Genomic DNA, 17,652 nt, shown 5'->3' with positions numbered 1-17,652 from the left:
CTAACCATCATTACATAGAGATTTTATGTTAGTGAACTCCAAAAATGTATTAACATTATAAGTGAGAAACTGGCTACACTGTTGTATTTTATGCATTACGAAGTCATGGTTAGCCATGAGTTGAAGTGGGAGAAATTGTACAATGATTTTGCAAAATTTAAAATTCAATCTGATTGAGAATCATCAAATAGTTGCAATTGGTTTTTGGGGATTCAACAGTCATACTTTCTGTCATGAATCCAAGCAATACATAAATTTTCTTAAAGCTGAAAGTTCATCTGGCACTTAACAACTTGTGCTCCTTGGAAAATTTGTTCATGTTAAGAAAACAAGAGAAGAGACTCTCCCCTGATCCTACTGCCACAGTCAGCATACTTATAGGGTAATGTCAGCAGTTGCATCCAAGATTGTACAAGAAAGTCTTCATGTGAAGGAGGTTCGCAATCAGTGTATATCAAATTATCCAACTCTGCAACCGAAAAAGTCAGTATTTGGAATTATATAAACAGACAAGTGATTTAAAACTTTAATTCAAAGAGGCCAAAACTAATACTGAAAATTTTAATCAATTAGACAGAGACGAAATTGCAATCATGGGTCAGAATTTTAGCTAATGCTCAGGAATAAGTGCAGACAATAGAATTGTGTGTACTTCTTTACTATTACTGTATGTTTTTTTTTTTTGTTTTTTTTTTTTTTTTTTTTTTTTGCGCAAAACTGCTATGGTCATTAGCGCCCAGCCTGTGACTTAGGAAACAGTAAAAAACCCGAAACTGAAATTCAGCAGCAATGGGAACAAAGTCATAAAATTGGAGAAACTAAAAGCAGAAGGAAGGCTTAAAAATCCACTACAGAAAGGGGTTGGTTGTCCCCAAAAAAAGCGTCAAATGACTGACGTCATTTCACTAGCACTAATAAACTGGAGAACGCGGTCGGCTGAGCGCGTGTCATCTGCTAAAATCGACGATATATCAGGCGATAGCTGTAGACGGGAGCGTAACGGATTAAAATAGGGGCACTCAATTAAAAGGTGTCTTACCGTCCACAGCTGAGAGCAGTGGGGACAGAGTGGGGGAGGATCGCCGCTTAAAAGATGTCGATGGCTAAAAAGACAGTGCCCTATCCGGAGACGAGTTAAAATTACCTCCTCCCGACGACGCGTTCGGGAGGAAGAAGTCCAAGCGCAAGGAAGAGCTTTCACTTCCCGCAATTTATTATTGGGAAGTGTTGACCAATGCGCATGCCATAAATGAGCAACTTTGCGACATAAACCGCTCCGTATATCGGTGAAGGGAAGCGACTGAATAGCTGGCCGAGGAAGAGAGACTGCAGCCTTGGCTGCTATATCGGCCGCCTCATTCCCACAGATACCAGCGTGTCCCGGGAGCCAGAGGAACGCCACCGAGACGCCCCCCAGATGGAGCAAGCGCAGACAGTCCTGAATCCGGTGGACCAGAGGGTGCACAGGGTAAAGAGCTTGGAGACTGAGGAGAGAGCTGAGAGAATCTGAGCAGATAACGTACTGTATCCGCCGATGGCGGCGGATGTAGTGGACAGCCTGGAGAACAGCGTAAAGCTCCGCAGTATACACCGAACACTGGTCGGGAAGCCGAAATTGATTTGGGGTGTCGCCAACAATATAGGCACTCCCTGCACCTAACGATGTTTTCGACCCGTCGGTGTAAATAAATGTGGCGTCCGTCATTTGTGCACATAGAGCAGCAAATGCCCGACGATAAACAAGTGTAGGGGTACCATCCTTGGGAAATCGACAAAGGTCACGGAGCAGGTAGATCCGGGGACAGAGCCAAGGCGGTGCTGTACCCCAAGTTGTCAAGAAGGTTTTAGGAAAGCGGAAGGATAGAGAATGGAGCAGTTGACGGAAGCGGACTCCCGGGGGTAGTAGGGAGGAGGAGCGGCCAGCATACCCTACATCAAATGAGGCGTCAAAAAAAATGTCATGGGCTGGATTAGCAGGCATGGAAGACAGATGGCTAGCATAACGACTTAGAAGGACCGCTCGCCGATTGGACAACGGAGGTTCAGCAGTCTCAGCATAAAGGCTTTCCACAGGGCTAGTGTAAAAAGCTCCAGACACTAAACGTAATCCACGGTGGCGGATAGAGTCGAGACGCCGAAGAATAGACGGCCGAGCAGAGGAGTAGACTATGCTTCCATAATCCAATTTCGAGCGCACTAAGGCGCGATAGAGGCGGAGAAGGACCACTCGGTCCGCTCCCCAGGAGGTACCATTCAGGACACGGAGGGTGTTGAGCGATCGCAGACAGCGAGCCGAAAGATAGGAAACGTGGGAGGACCAGCACAGTTTTCTATCGAACATAAGACCCAAGAATTTAGCGACGTCTGAAAACGGAAGGTTGACAGGTCCTAGATGTAAGGAGGGCGGAAGAAACTCCTTACGTCGCCAAAAATTAACACAAACGGTCTTACTGGGAGAGAAACGGAAGCCTGTTGCGATGCTCCAAGAGTGGAGGCGATCGAGACATCCTTGAAGACGTCGTTCAAGAAGGCTGGTCCGTCATCCACAAAGAGGGAGCCCGAGACATCGGGAAGGAGACAATCCATAATTGGATTTATAGCGATGGCAAACAGTACAACACTCAGCACGGAGACCTGGGGTACCCCGTTTTCTTGGGAGAAAGTGCGGGAGAGAGTAGTGTTCACCCGCACCCTAAATGTGCGCTCTGCCATAAATTCGCGAAGAAAAAGGGGCAGCCGGCCTCGAAAGCCCCAAGAGAACAGTGTGCGGAGGATGCCTGTCCTCCAACAGGTATCGTATGCTCTCTCCAGATCAAAAAATATTGCTACTGTTTGGCGTTTCCGGAGAAAATTGTTCATGATATAAGTGGAGAGAGCAACAAGATGGTCAACTGCAGAACGATGCTTTCGGAATCCGCATTGGGCAGGTGTTAAAAGACTGCGGGATTCCAGCCACCAAGCTAAACGGTAATTCACCATACGCTCCAAAATCTTACAGACACTACTTGTGAGAGAAATGGGGCGATAGCTAGAGGGGAGATGTTTGTCCTTTCCAGGTTTCGGAACAGGAACGACGATAGCTTCCCGCCATCGTCTGGGAAAAGTACTGTCGGTCCAAATTCGATTATAAAGGCGAAGGAGGTAACGCAGACTATGGGTTGATAAATGCAGCAACATTTGGACGTGGATACCATCTGGTCCTGGGGCGGAGGAGCGAGAAGAAGAGAGTGCATGTTGGAGTTCCCGCATGGAGAAAACAGTATTGTAGCTTTCGCGATTTTGAGAGGAGAAAGCAAGAGGTCGCACTTCCGCTGCACGTTTCTTCGGGAGAAACGCTGGCGGGTAATTTGAAGAGCTCGAAATCTCGGCAAAGTGCTGACCCAACGAGTTAGAAATTGCGACAGGGTCCACTAATGTGTCATGCGCGACAGTGAGCCCAGAGACCGGGGAGAAACTAGGCGCGCCTGAGAACCGTCGAAGCCGACTCCAAACTTCCGAGGAGGGAGTGAAGGTGTTAAATGAGCTAATAAAGAATTTCCAGCTTGCCTTCTTGCTATCGCGGATGACACGACGGCATCGCGCTCGTAGCTGCTTATAGCGGATACAGTTGGCCAAAGTAGGATGGTGGCGGAAAACGCGGAGAGCACGTCACCGCTCACGTAGTGCATCACGGCATGCCTCGTTCCACCAAGGAACTGGGGGGCGCCGGGGCAATTCGGAGGTGTGTGGTATTGAATGTTCCGCAGCTGTAAGAATAACGTCGGTAATATGTGTGACCTCATCGTCGACCCTGGGAAAGTGACGGTCATCGAACGTCGCTAGAGACGAAAAAAGTGTCCAATCGGCTTGGGCAAACTTCCAGCGTCGCGGGCGCATATATGGCAGTTGAGGCTGCAGTCTAAGGACACATGGAAAGTGGTCACTCGAGTGTGTATCTTCAAGGGCGAACCATTCGAAGCGCCGAGCTAGCGGAACAGTACCGACCGCAAGGTCCAAATGAGATAAATTTGCCGTGGAGGCAGACAAAAACGTAGGGACCCCAGTGTTGAGGCAAACTAGATCTGCTTGGTGGAAGACGTCTAGCAATAGTGAGCCACGTGGACAAGGATGTGGAGATCCCCAAAGCGGGTGGTGGGCATTGAAGTCCCCAACCAGCAAATATGGAGGTGGAAGCTGACCAAGAAGATGAAGGAGATCAGCTCGTGCCATTGGTGTGGACGATGGAATGTATACAGTACAAAGAGAGAACGTGTATCCCGAAAGGGAAAGACGGACGGCGACAGCTTGGAAGGAAGTGTTTAAATGGATTGGGTGATAATGGACAGTTTCATGGAGAAGAAGCATGAGTCCTCCATGTGCTGGAGTGCCTTCAACAGAGGGGAGATCATATCGGACGGACTGAAAATGAGGGAGAACAAAGCGGTCATGGGGACGCAGCTTTGTTTCCTGAAGACAGAAGATGACCGGCGAGTAGGATTGTAAGAGGATCGACAATTCATCCCGATTGGCTCGAATACCGCGGATATTCCAGTGGATAATGGACATAGGGTGAACAGAAAATGGAGGAATGTGACCAAGGTCGCTGTCAACTCAACGACTGCTCTGAGCTTGCGACCGACAGCATGGAATGGCAGTCAGCCGAAGGCAGAAGATCCTGATCCATAGGTTGGTCAGGAGCAGCTCCTGCCACCAGCGACCGGCCGGTTGATCGGCCGCCAGCAGTGCGCCTCGGCGACACAGAAGACGGCCGAGGGCGACTTCCGCCAGGTGGTGCTGTAGATGGGACACGCCTTGGTGGAGAAGGAGAGGAACTGGGTTTCTTTGTAGCCTTCTTGGAAGTATGATGCTTAGAGGAAGGAGGAACCGATGGTTGGGAAGTTGCCGTACGTAAAAACTCTTCACGAGTATGCTCTTTTTTCGAAGTCTTGGTGTCTGACTTTTGAGCTCGAGATTTAGCAGAACTCGACGAAGGGTGAGCCAGAGAGTGGGCAGGCGAAAGTGGTGAGGTTGAACGGGCGATCTTTGCGCTGGCCGATCTGACGACCGTGGCACTAAAGGTGAGGTCGCAAGTCTGCGTGGCCGCCTCCTTTGTTGGCCGAGGAGAAGCAAGGACAGTGCTGTAGTTTCCTTTCTGAGGCACGGTGGGCTGTCGACTGGCGAATAATTTTCGAGCAGCAAAGGTCGACACCTTTTCCTTTACTCTAATTTCCTGGATGAGCTTTTCGTCCTTAAAAACGGGACAATCTCGAGAGGAAGCGGCGTGGTCACCCATACAGTTGATGCAGCGAGGGGATGGAGGTGGACAAGCACCCTCATGGGCATCCCTGCCACACGTAACACATTTGGCCGGATTGGAACAGGACTGGCTGGTGTGATTGAACCGCTGGCACCGATAACAACGCGTAGGGTTCGGGACGTAAGGGCGAACGGAAATTATTTCATAGCCGGCTTTGATTTTCGATGGTAGTTGAACTTTGTCAAATGTCAAGAAGACAGTGCGGGTTGGAATGATGTTCGTGTCAAACCTTTTCATAACCCTATGAACAGCCGTTACGCCCTGGTCAGACAGGTAGTGCTGAATTTCTTCGTCAGACAGTCCATCGAGGGAGCGTGTATAAACGACTCCACGCGAGGAATTTAAGGTACGGTGCGGTTCCACCCGGACAGGGAAGGTGTGTAGTAGTGACGTACGCAGCAATTTTTGTGCCTGGAGGGCACTGACTGTTTCTAACAACAGGGTGCCATTTCGTAATCTGGAACAAGACTTTACAGGACCTGCAATTGCGTCGACACCTTTCTGAATAATGAAAGGGTTGACCGTGGAGAAGTCGTGACCTTCGTCAGACCGAGAAACAACAAGGAACTGTGGCAACGATGGAAGAACTGACTGTGGTTGAGACTCAGTGAACTTACGTTTGTGAGCAGACATAGTGGAAGGTGAGGAAACCATTGCGGAAGAATCCCCCATGATTACCGGCGTCTCCGATGGCGCGCTCCTCCCTTGTGGGGGTCCCCTCTGAGGGCACTCCCGCCTTAGGTGATCGTTCACACATCAGGTCACACCTCCTGACAAACGGACGGAGGGACCAATCGGCACTTTCGGAAAGTATCAGCTCGGGTAATCACCCCTCCCTGGGCCTGGCCGTTACCAGGGGGTACGTACGTGTCCTACCTGTCTACCCGGGGCGGGGAATTACGCGTTACCCCGTCACCGGCTACGCATGGAAGTGCGTGGGTTGGCCTTCAGACACGCACAGGGAGGAAGAAAGAGAAAGGGAAAGGGAAAGGAAAGAAGAGAGGTCTCAAACGCCGCAGCGGAGAAGGTAGAGAGAAGAGGTAAGGAAAAGAGAAGGACAAAGGAAGGATGAAGACTTACAAGCAAGGAAGGAAGGCGAAGAATGTAGTATATGTACAAGCGTCCGTCTCCGGACGTAGGCACAAACCATAACCCCAAAGAAAAGGGAAAGAAAGAGCCAGAGGTGAAGGGGGGGGGGGGGGGGGGTGGCGAAGATGGGGGATGGGGAAGGATGCGGAAAGGGAAGGTATGCAGCCCGGAAAGGAAGGAAGGCCACATCAGCTCGGGGTCCCGTGCTCGCTACGCACGTATCCACAGAAGAGTTGTGGATCCCCTGTGTGTGTGTGTGTGTGTGTGTGTGTGTGTGTGTGTGTGTGTGTGTGTGTGTGTGTGTGAGGGGGAGGGGGAGGGGGAGGGGGAGGGGGAGGGGGAGGGGGAGGGGGAGGGGGAGGGGGAGGGGGAGGGGGAGGGAGGGAGGGCAAACGAGATAAGTATTAATGAAATGTGCAGGGGCTTGTATGGTATAAATGGATGAATCAGTGTCAGTGCTTGTTTATTAATTCCAGTAACTTGTCCCTAACTGGATGCTGGAATTTGTCCAGCATTTATTGAGGTAATTATCTTCGAGGACATTCTATTTACTTAGTAGTGGTAAGATATATTAGAGTTTTCAAAGAACCTACAGATACAGCTACAGCGTACAGCTGATGCCTTGATGGATGAGGTACACAGATAATGCTCCAGCTCAATGAACACATTGTAAAATATTTCATTAACAATTATAACTATGTCTGTCAGGGAGTGATGAGATGTGAGAGAGGTGAAAAAGAGACTAGTGATATCTACATTTTGGAAGATCACCTACTGGGATTTTTTGTGATCTCTCAAAGACATTTCTTTCATAAAAGCTCGAGTATTGTGGTGCAAGAGGGACAGAACACACATGGTTTAATTTATATTTAATTGGAAGAATGCAGAAGGTTGAAATTAACAGTACTGATAGTCTGCAAAAATCAGCAGAGTCCTGAACTGGGGAGGTATCAAGAATGGTGTCCCACAGGGTTCACTCTTGGATCTGTTATTGTCCTTAATACATATTAATGACTTGCCATTCTATATTCATGAAGATGCAAAGCTAGTTCTTTTTGATGATGATACAAGTATAGTAATCACACCCAACAAACAAGAATTACCTGAGGAAATTGTAAATAATGCCTTTCACAAAATTATTAAGTGGTTTTCTGCAAATGGACTCTCACTACATTTTGAGAAAACACAGTATATACATTTCTGTACAGAGTATACAAAATTTCTGGGTGTGTACATTGACGAGAAATTTAATTAGAAGGAACACATTGATGATCTGCTGAAACATTTAGGTTAGGCTGCTTATGCTATTAGGGTTATTGCAAATTTTGGTGATATGTGTATCAGTAGATTAGCCTACTATGCCTATTTTCATTCACTGCTTTCATATGGCAATATATTTTCATCATTAAGAAAAAAGTATTCATTGCACAAAAGCATATAATCAGACTAATAGTTCGAAGCCACCCAAGATCACCTTGCAGATATTTATTTGAAGAATTTTGGATATTCATAGTACCTTCACAATACATATATTGCATATATTCACTTACAAAATTTGTTATTAATAACCCATCACAATTCAGAAATAATAGCAAAGTGCACAGTTATAACACTAGAAGAAAGGATTATTTTCAATGTTTTGGGTTAAATCTGACTTTGGCTCAGAAAGAGGTGAATTATGCTGCCACAGAAATCTTTGGTCATTTACCAAATAGCATTAAAAGTCTGACAGATAGCTAAACAAATTAAAGGAATTTCTGAATGACAACTCCTTCTACTCAATAGACGAAGTTTTAGATACGAAGCAGTTAAGAAAAAAGATTATATCGTGTAAAAGGAACTTATGTTAAACTGACACGTTCCACATAATTGCAAAATGTCATTCATGATCTATGGAACAAATATTAATGTAATGTAAAAACCTAAAAATCAATATATCATAAGCAGCGTCACTGCCAAATTTCGCTTCGAATACAACACACAGAAATGTTTACAAGTTTTATCATAAATTCTATAATACATGTATATGATACACCAATTCTGAATAACTGATCAAAGATTACCACAAACTGTTTAGTTAAACCTCCAATAAAATGATTAAATACAATAATAATAAAAGCTGGAATAATAATTTTGTTATAAACACACACTAACTGAACTAGTGTTAATCAATTTAAGGGTCACAGAATAGCAAACAATTTCAACTCAATTTCCATCTCAAGTTAAGGAATTCCATCAATACTACTAAGTGTTTGCATCAAATTCTTGAATTTTAATCTCAGGATCAAATAATGTCATTAATATTGCTCAGGATATGCACAAAATTCTTGAAGTACATGACAGTACTTGTGCTAGAGGTGCATAAAACATTATAATTAGCTACCAAATGTGATGGACTGATAGCTAACCATGAAAAGTGAAAATGATTACAGGAGATTAGTGCACAACACACACAAACTTTAGCACAGAGACATGTTGAAACTAGATAATGAACATTCACTTTGTCACAGAGCTCTATGATATTCTGAGAATGGGCATCCACTTACCAGATTACTTCTAGATGACCAACCCTTGGTAAAAAGTGAATATGTAAAGATGAACAAAATGTAAAGAAGAGTTGATTGCTTTAAACCCAATTCTAGTTATGCCAACATTCACAATGCATGCTATACTGGTGGCATTTGATCTGTAGGTAGCTGATTTGTTGTCTACAGAAGAAACAACTTTCATCTGCAGTATTTGGTCAGCAAAGAGGAGAGGCAGTTATATTCAGTTCCCCATCAACAGACTGTTCCCCCATATTTCAGTTAAATCTTAATTGTCTCCACTGAATGAAGGATTTTAACACTGTTGATGACGACCTGTCTGTCAGTTGGATAATGAATATATTATGTGCCGACATCAGGTGCAGTTACAAATCTAGCATCAACCAAAAGCTGGAGAAAGGTAACGCAAGTCACTTCTGATAGGACTTTGCAAACAGAACAATCTGAGATATATCTCATTATCACCAGGCTCAGCATGAGTACTAGTGTTCAATCAGAGTTGAGTAATACAAAATATTCAGAGGTACTATTCAAATCTTCACAGATGTATAATGTATAAAATATAATAAACAATGTCACAAGAACAATATATAATGAAAGATACAAACATCAGTCTCTCAGCATGGGACCAACACTATAATCACTGTAGATCACAGGCTGAATCCTGCGAGCAATGTTGGATGGCAGGTTTTGAATTTATTTCACAACATAAAATAACATAATAGCAAGAATTATGAATGTAAGCATAATGAAAAAATGATGGAAAATGCATTATTAATTTGCTTTAATAGGTAGTTAGATGTCTAAGAGGATGATCTTTTTACTAACAGAATCATTCACAGTGAATGGAATGGTAAATGTTCACCTTTTAAACTAGATCCTAAAGCAATACATTCTGTAGATACACAAAAGATGTATAGTTTTTTTTACACATGGCAACCAAAAATAAAATAAACTACAAAGATAAATCTCTGTCTGCATATCAGTTCAACAGGAATCAGAGTAAATCTGAAACAAAGTGATATTTTATCTATGTATTACTGAAATATAATTAGCATAATTCTGAGGGAAGAAGAGATTGATAGCAGTGGTAATAAAACTATTACTGAATGCAACAAGTATGTCAATATTTTCACTGCATGATAAGAAGAAAAATGCACCTACAGGGCAAGTTTTCTGCAGCAATCTCATAAAGCAATAAAGTAGCTTCAAAAAATTAACATGTCATTCTATAAGTGTGTTGCATTTCATTGTTTACTTCGAAAACACAGCTCTCATTTAGCCAATATAAATGATACATTTCTCTTGTGAACAGAAATAGAAGCTTCAGGACAAGTGACTACACTACTGCCGCTGAACTAGAAATGCAAGTATATATCTTAAACTGAGAAACTAGCCTAAAGATTATTTAAGAATTTTTCCTATTCTAAAAATTTGCAATTATTTCTGTTTTCAATTGATTTAAAAAGTACTGTTACTAACGGCATTAAAAAGAAACTGAAATTACCATTATCCTCACCACGAACAGCCATTCCCCATAAATTTTTAGTAGTTAGGATACCATGGACAACAGTAAGGAAATTATCAGGGATGATGCACCTCATCTCTTTATGAACTGCTTGGTGATGTTGGAGTTCCATAATGTGACTTAAATTTTGCATAAATTTTGTTGCTACAGATGGTTCATGACAAAATATTTCTTTTGTGCAGTTGTCGTTCAGTTTTTCTATCAATATTTTAATTCTTCCAAAAAAGCTAAAAACACAGTAAAACAATATGAGTTCATAATTAGTTTCCTTTTACAATAGTTTTAATATTAATATTTCAGGACAAATAATATTATAAATTTGCAGAATTTATTGTACAAAACCATTAACAAATTGGCTTGATGTTATCTCTGAACAAAGTTCTTAACAATACTGTACTCAACCAAAGAAATTATGAGAAAGAATTTCTGGCCAGTACTTTGTCCCAGAAAATGAAATGTGTGGCACTGCTGATAAGAAGATATAAAAGTAAATGTGATGCACTCTGTAGCTTTTGGATGTAATAGTACCTGCCTCAGGATGGAGAGGATACATTGGGGAAAATAGAAAGGGAGGAAACGTCACTCAGACCCCACAACAAGAGGGACCCACTTACAGTGAGACAAGTGTAGATGAAGATGAAGGGAGAGGCATCAGAAATATTAGGTAAGAGATGGTACACTGGCAAGCACTACACCAACTTCAGTCCAGAGGTAAGGACAGAGTGAAAAGTAAATCTGGTGGAAGAGAAAAGACTGGTGCACTTAAGAAAAATATACTTACATTATTTATACATGCTGAGTATGCTAATATAATATTTGTGTATAGGTTTTGTAATGCAAACACTTCTGATGATTTTAGAGAATACAGCAGACAATTTCCTAACCACAGACTCTCACATTCAATACTATTTGCCCATGTTTTTATTAAAGTGTGCAATACTGGTGCAGAGGCCAGCAATTTTATTTCATCTGAATGGGCAAATCAACAGCATGTGAAATACTATTTACTGATGAAACCACTTTCGCTTGTGACAGTAGCAGTAATATCTGTAACTCACACTGATGGTCTGGCTAAAATTCACATGCTCTTGCATTTGCTAGAATGCTTTTTTGTAAATACGTGATGTGGTATAAAAGACAATCAGCTGATTGAGCCTGTCATGTTACTGCATCGTTTTACAGGTCACATTTCTCTAGGCTTTCTTGAAAATGAGCTTCCATCATTATTGGAAGTGGTTCCTTTCACTACAGGGATGGGCATATTCTCCCTTCACGAAGTGGTTCCTGCACATTCTAGTTGTTTGGTGACCCATCATCTAATCCTAAGATTTCTTGGCCAACTAGGTTGCCACGTCTTACCCTTTTATATGTTTGCCTGGAGGATGGTTGAAAGATAAATCTTCCACAGAAAAAGTAAACACAAGAGATGAACTGATCATTCAGCTTTGGAATAGTGCTGTCTTCATAAAGGAATATCAACATGACCTGATTCTCAGGGGAAGATGGTGGTGGTGGTTAGTGTTTAACGTCCCGTCGACAACGAGGTCATTAGAGACGGCTCAGGGGAAGAGAGAGGGGTAGAGTGGGGAACTCTATAAAGGAAAAGCTGGTTACTCAGGCCCCAGGATGAGGGTGCTCCACCTGTAGAGGGGACAAGGGGAGGTGGTGGTGATGGGGGAGGGGGGCGGCGGCTGCACACACATAAAATATGTAATGAATAGGGTGGATGTATGTATGTGTGTGTGTGTGTGTGTGTGTGTGTGTGTGTGTGTGTGTGTGTGTGTGTGTGTGTGCGCGCAACGTGTTAACAGAGATTGTGTTCAGGATGGTCTCAGTATGCAAGGTGATGGAGAGAAAGTTCCCAACTCTGTAGTTCAGGAAAACTAGTAACAGGTGGAAGAATCCAAGTAGCCTGTGTGGTGTAGCACATTCTACTCTAGACCATCTTTGACAACTGGGTATTGGATCTATCTCTATTGATGGACAATTCTTCTATACCCATTCATACACTCAGCCAGTCTAGTGGTGGTCTGAGCCTATATAAAGCACTATGCAGTGGGCAGAAGCTGATAAAAAATGTGTGTCATGTCACAAGTTTTTCTACCTTTGACATTTGCATGGTTTACCAAATGGTGGGATTGCAGCAGGTGGTAATGTGTGGATGCACAGGACAGGTTTTACAGAGGGAATGACTGCACGTGCAGTAGCCTTAGGATAGGGATAATGGTTTGGGACTGTCACATGATTTGATTATGATATTCAGGTTAGGTGAGCAATGGGAGGTGACAGAGGATGGTGTTGGGAGGGTATCAGGGAAAGAGGATCTTGTTTCAGCAGTTTATTAGGGAAAATTAGGACTTTGGCAGAGTAAAATATTGAGGCACTGATCACCACAGTGGTATTAGGTGACAAAAGAATGCTTCTGAATTGCTTCTAGAATACTGAAGTTACAGTAGAAGATGATATTCAGTAGACTACTTTGACTACTGAATGCTGATTCACAACAGACATCAATGGAATGGAACGGCAACATCACTGTCATATGGTGATGTGTCCACACTACAATCAACACCACATCACTTAGACCAGTACCAAATGGTGAAAATGAGGTGGTGAGATGCCATCCATGATACAAAATTTAGGATTATAGTATAAGTGTTAAGGAACTAACAATCATAAGGCTTAGTAATGGCCAAAATTAAGTTCATAATGGAACACCTTCACAAAAAGTTTTAACTGCAACTGATGAGGTACGAACAGCAGGAAAAGTGTTGTCTACGTATTTCAAAACATCAATATTTATTTGCCAGTGAAAATTAACACACACAAACACATCAAACAATTTTTAAAAGAAAATACATAGATTATGTTAACCTTACTCATTGTGATTTTTTACTCCTATTCAAGTACAAAAGTATTGGGACATTCAAGGTCTGTATGGTACTGAGTGACAAGAAGGTTCTTCAGTGTATTTTGGAAATGGGAGCTGTATTAGTTAGGTGAGAGGCGGATAATTTTCTGGAGATATGTTTTGTGAACAAAATCTGTGGAGTAATTGCAGAAGAGGAGAGCCTAGGACAGATGGTTGGTTTAGGGGTTTGGAGTTTCAGTGAAACGGCAGATACATCTGCTGTGGGTGACTAGTTTGTAGGAAAGGGACTGTTTGATGAGGAAAGGAGTGTATGTATTGTTGTTTACTGGTTGATTTTATATAGGCTGAGGTTTAGATCAGAAATTCAGTGAAGTGGAAGTCAGTGTCAAGGAAAGTGGCTCTGGATTTGGAAAATGGCTCACATGAATCTGAGCTAGGAAAAGGAGTCAAGTTGTTACAGGAAACAGAGAAGTTCTTCAGCATCAAGTCCAGATGACAAAAATGTCATTGATAAATCTGTACCAAGCCTGGGGGATCAGCTTCTGGATCGTGAGAAGTGCCTCTTCCTTGAAGCCCAGCATAAGGTTTGAACGAGATAGGGCCATCCTGGATCACACAGAAGTCTCCCTGTTTTGCTAGCAGATCTGGCTGTCAAAGGTAAAGCAGTTATGAGTAAGGACTAAGGTGGCTAGGGTGGCAATAAATGAACTTTTAAGAGGACTTTTTAGATGGCCCTTTGGAGAACTTCATCCTTGGACTGAAAGGACTTGTGTATATGGGATACTTGTGTAAAGTGAAGTTGCACTGATGGTGACAAGGGTGCTTCCATGTGGGAGAGGCGTTGGAATAGATTTGAGATATTCCAGGAAGTGATTGGTGGCATTTTTTATATAGGGTGGGAGGCTTTGTGTGATGGGTTGGAGGTGATAGTCAACCAAGGCTGAGACGTGTTTAGTGGGGAGTTTAAAGACTGCTAATACTTTGTGATCAGCATGCTTGTATTTATGTATTTTGGGAAGAAGGTAAAAAGTAGTGGTGTGTTGAGGTGTCCAAGAACTTACAATGTCCCACTGCCACATATTCATCAGGGTCAAGTACTAGAGCAGCTGAGCCCTTATCCAAAGAGATGATGATGATGATGATGATGATGACAGCCCAATTTGCCTTCACGTCACAGGTAACTTGGTACTCAGCTCAAGTAATATTTGGGGTTTTGTTGATATTTTTCAGGTGGGAGTGAGACATACTGGGAGCGAGAAATTGCTGAAATTCCTCATGAGGATAGTTTCAAAGAAATGGGTATCCCTTTGGAATTTGCGTTGGGTCTGTTCTAGACACAATCCAGTCCTTGCTCTTGAGAGGCTGCTCTTGTCTTAGACAACATTTTATTTAAATTAATTTTAGATTAAGGAAAGGCAAACCTATGTTTCTAGCATTTGTAGACATAGAGAAAGCTTTTGACAATGTTGACTGGAATACTCTCTTTCAAATTCTGAAGGTGGCAGAGGTAAAATACAGGGAACGAAAGGCTATTTACAATTTGTACAGAAACCAGATGGCAGTTATAAGAGTCGAGGGGCATGAAAGGGAAGCAGTGGTTGGGAAGGGAGTGAGCAAGCAGTGAAGGAAACAAAAGAAAAATTTGGAGTAGGTATTAAAATTCATGGAGAAGAAATAAAAACTTTGAGGTTCGCCGATGACATTGTAATTCTGTCAGAGACAGCAAAGGATTTAGAAGAGCAGCTGAACGGAATGGATAATGTCTTGAAAGGAGGATATAAGATGAACATCAATGAAAGCAAAACGAGGATAATGGAATGTAGTCGAATTAAGTCGGGTGGTGCTGAGGGAATTCGATTAGGAAATGAGACACTGAAAGCAGTAAAGGAGTTTTGCTATTTGGGGAGCAAAATAACTGATGATGGTCGGAGTAGAGAGGATATAAAATGTAGACTGGCAATGGCAAAGAAAGCGTTTCTGAAGAAGAGAAATTTGTTAACATTGAATATAGATTTAAATCTCAGGAAGTCATTTCTGAAAGTATTTGTATGGAGTGTGGCCATGTATGCAAGTGAAACATGGACGATAACTAGTGTGCACAAGAAGAGAATAGAAGCTTTCGAAATGTGGTGCTACAGAAGAATGCTGAAGATTAGATGGGTAGATTATATGACTAATGAGGAGGTATTGAATAGGATTGGGGAAAAGAAAAGTTTGTGGCACAACTTGACTATAAGAAGGGATCGGTTGGTACGACGTGTTCTGAGGCATCAAGGGATCACCAATTTAGTATTGGAGGGCAGCATGGAGGGTAAAAATTCGTAGAGGGAGACCAAGAGATGAATACACTAAACAGATACAGAAGGATGTAGGTTACAGTAGGTACTGGGAGATGAAGAAGCTTGCACAGGATAGAGTAGCATGGAGAGCTGCATCAAACGAGTCTCAGGACTGAAGACCGCAACAACAACAACAACAACAACATGGGACTCATGGCTAAACTGAGAAACTTTTATGGTGATTTGGTACCACAAGGGGATCTTGTGCTCCACTGGTTATTATTTAGTATTGGGTGGTGTAGTGATATTTCCAGTTGAGGTTTTGGATGACTGTGAGGAGATTATTGCTACGGCAGTGTAACTGAATTTGGGATAGGGTGTATTCATCTAATATTGTTAAGAGCTCACAATGAGAAAAGCTGTGTATCTTCTGTACAAGTAGCATTCCCTTCCTATGCACTTAACTAAGCATCACTCACTTAACTGAGCCGAAGTAGTGCTTGTCATTTATTCCTTGTAAGCCTTTGAAACTGGTGACAGATGTTGCGTGCAGCCTCTAAAAAAAGGAAAGGAAAGAAAATTACAGTTTAACTTTCCAAGATGATGAAATCGTTATAGATGGAGCATAAATTTTCAGCGAATGAGAATGAGGAAAGAAATCTGTTATGTCCTTATTGAGTGAACCATCCTAATGTTTGCCCGAAATGATTTAGGAGTACCATGGAATACTTATACCAGCATGGACAAATGGGGGTGTGTACTCCAGTCCTCCAACATCCAAGTGCCTTAACCACAGTGCCACTTCACTCAGTTCATATTTTCACTAACCATACAACCAGTTAGGATGCTCTGATAAACTTAAGGACTAACATTAACAATGGGTTGCTACAGTGGAATTGTCAAGGTGAAAGCAACAAGCTGGACACAAAGGCAGACTCATAAAATTTTGAAAATTGAATGCAACTGACAGCAACATAAGCAGGCCAGAATTTAATTTTCTACAAATGTCATTTCAGATTAAATACAAGCTCAGCTGGTCAAGGAAGGTGCAAGAATTTACCAGCATCCAGTCTGAAGGGATACCATCCTAGCTCTTACTGCTTCCCCAAATGCAGGTTGAGAGTGTGAGAGTGTTAAGTATAGCATTATCTAACTCGTTTCTCACAAACACACACACAACACACACACAACACACACTATTTAGATAATATACTTTTTACACTAACAGATTTACATGTAGAAACAAGAGTATCAGAGTTACAATTTGTTGTAATGCTCAAAAGGAAGGTACAGTCAGTCTTATTTACTAGTGCAGGCACCAACAGTGTCCCAAACATTGACTATTAGAGTAGTTGGCAATTATTTCCAGTGCCTCTAAATCCTATCAAGTCATGCAGATCACAATGATTAACAAACCATTTATTTGTATGTCGCATATTGGAAGGAAGGAAAATAATTGTTTATCTGCCTTCTTAGGTGACTTATCAATGTAGATGGCTGCCATTTGGAGGGTTCAAGTTGGATTCCAGGTACTGTCAAGGATTTTTCCTTGGTAGGAGGGCTGCTACAGGGTACACTCAGCCTCATTATGTCAACTGAGGAGCTACTAGTAGCTCCATAGCATGGGAAGTAGGCAAAATGGCCAGGAGAGCAGTATGCTGACCCCTCCATAATGCATCTATTGAACATAGCAAAGCAGAGGATGAGATGGCAGCCAGTTGACATACCTGAGGTCTACAAGACCTGAACAGGGAGCTCCTTTAAAATTGTTTAGCATCCAGCCGATGCATCGTAAGCACCAATTGTGGAAGGATGAGAAAATAAACCAATCACTTTCTTTACGGAGGAAACATATCAGCATTTGCCTTAAGCAGTTTGCAGAAACGACACGAAACTATCTGACTGGCCAGAAGGGAACTGAACTGCCACCCTCTCAAATGTGTTCCAGTGTGCTGAACACTTCCTCATCTCACATGATGTGTGTGCTGCATTACTGAGCCTCATTTATTTTTTAAGATTTTCAACATACACAATTAAAACTG

At 42.5% G+C, this 17,652-nt stretch overlaps 1 protein-coding gene across 1 annotated transcript in view; it reads right to left on the bottom strand.

Moving 5' to 3' along the window:
* LOC126236666 (serine-protein kinase ATM) overlaps positions 1-17,652 on the bottom strand; it is a 500,205-nt gene that overhangs the window by 322,351 nt on the left and 160,202 nt on the right. The window contains exon 14 of the mRNA XM_049946145.1: positions 10,439-10,686. Within this exon, the coding sequence (XP_049802102.1) occupies positions 10,439-10,686 (248 nt within the window). The remainder of the gene's footprint in view (positions 1-10,438; positions 10,687-17,652) is intronic.

Source organism: Schistocerca nitens, chromosome 2 (genome assembly GCF_023898315.1).
Source record: "Schistocerca nitens isolate TAMUIC-IGC-003100 chromosome 2, iqSchNite1.1, whole genome shotgun sequence".
NCBI classification, from domain to species: Eukaryota; Metazoa; Arthropoda; class Insecta; order Orthoptera; family Acrididae; genus Schistocerca; species Schistocerca nitens.
This window is presented reverse-complemented; position numbering and strand designations above follow the sequence as displayed.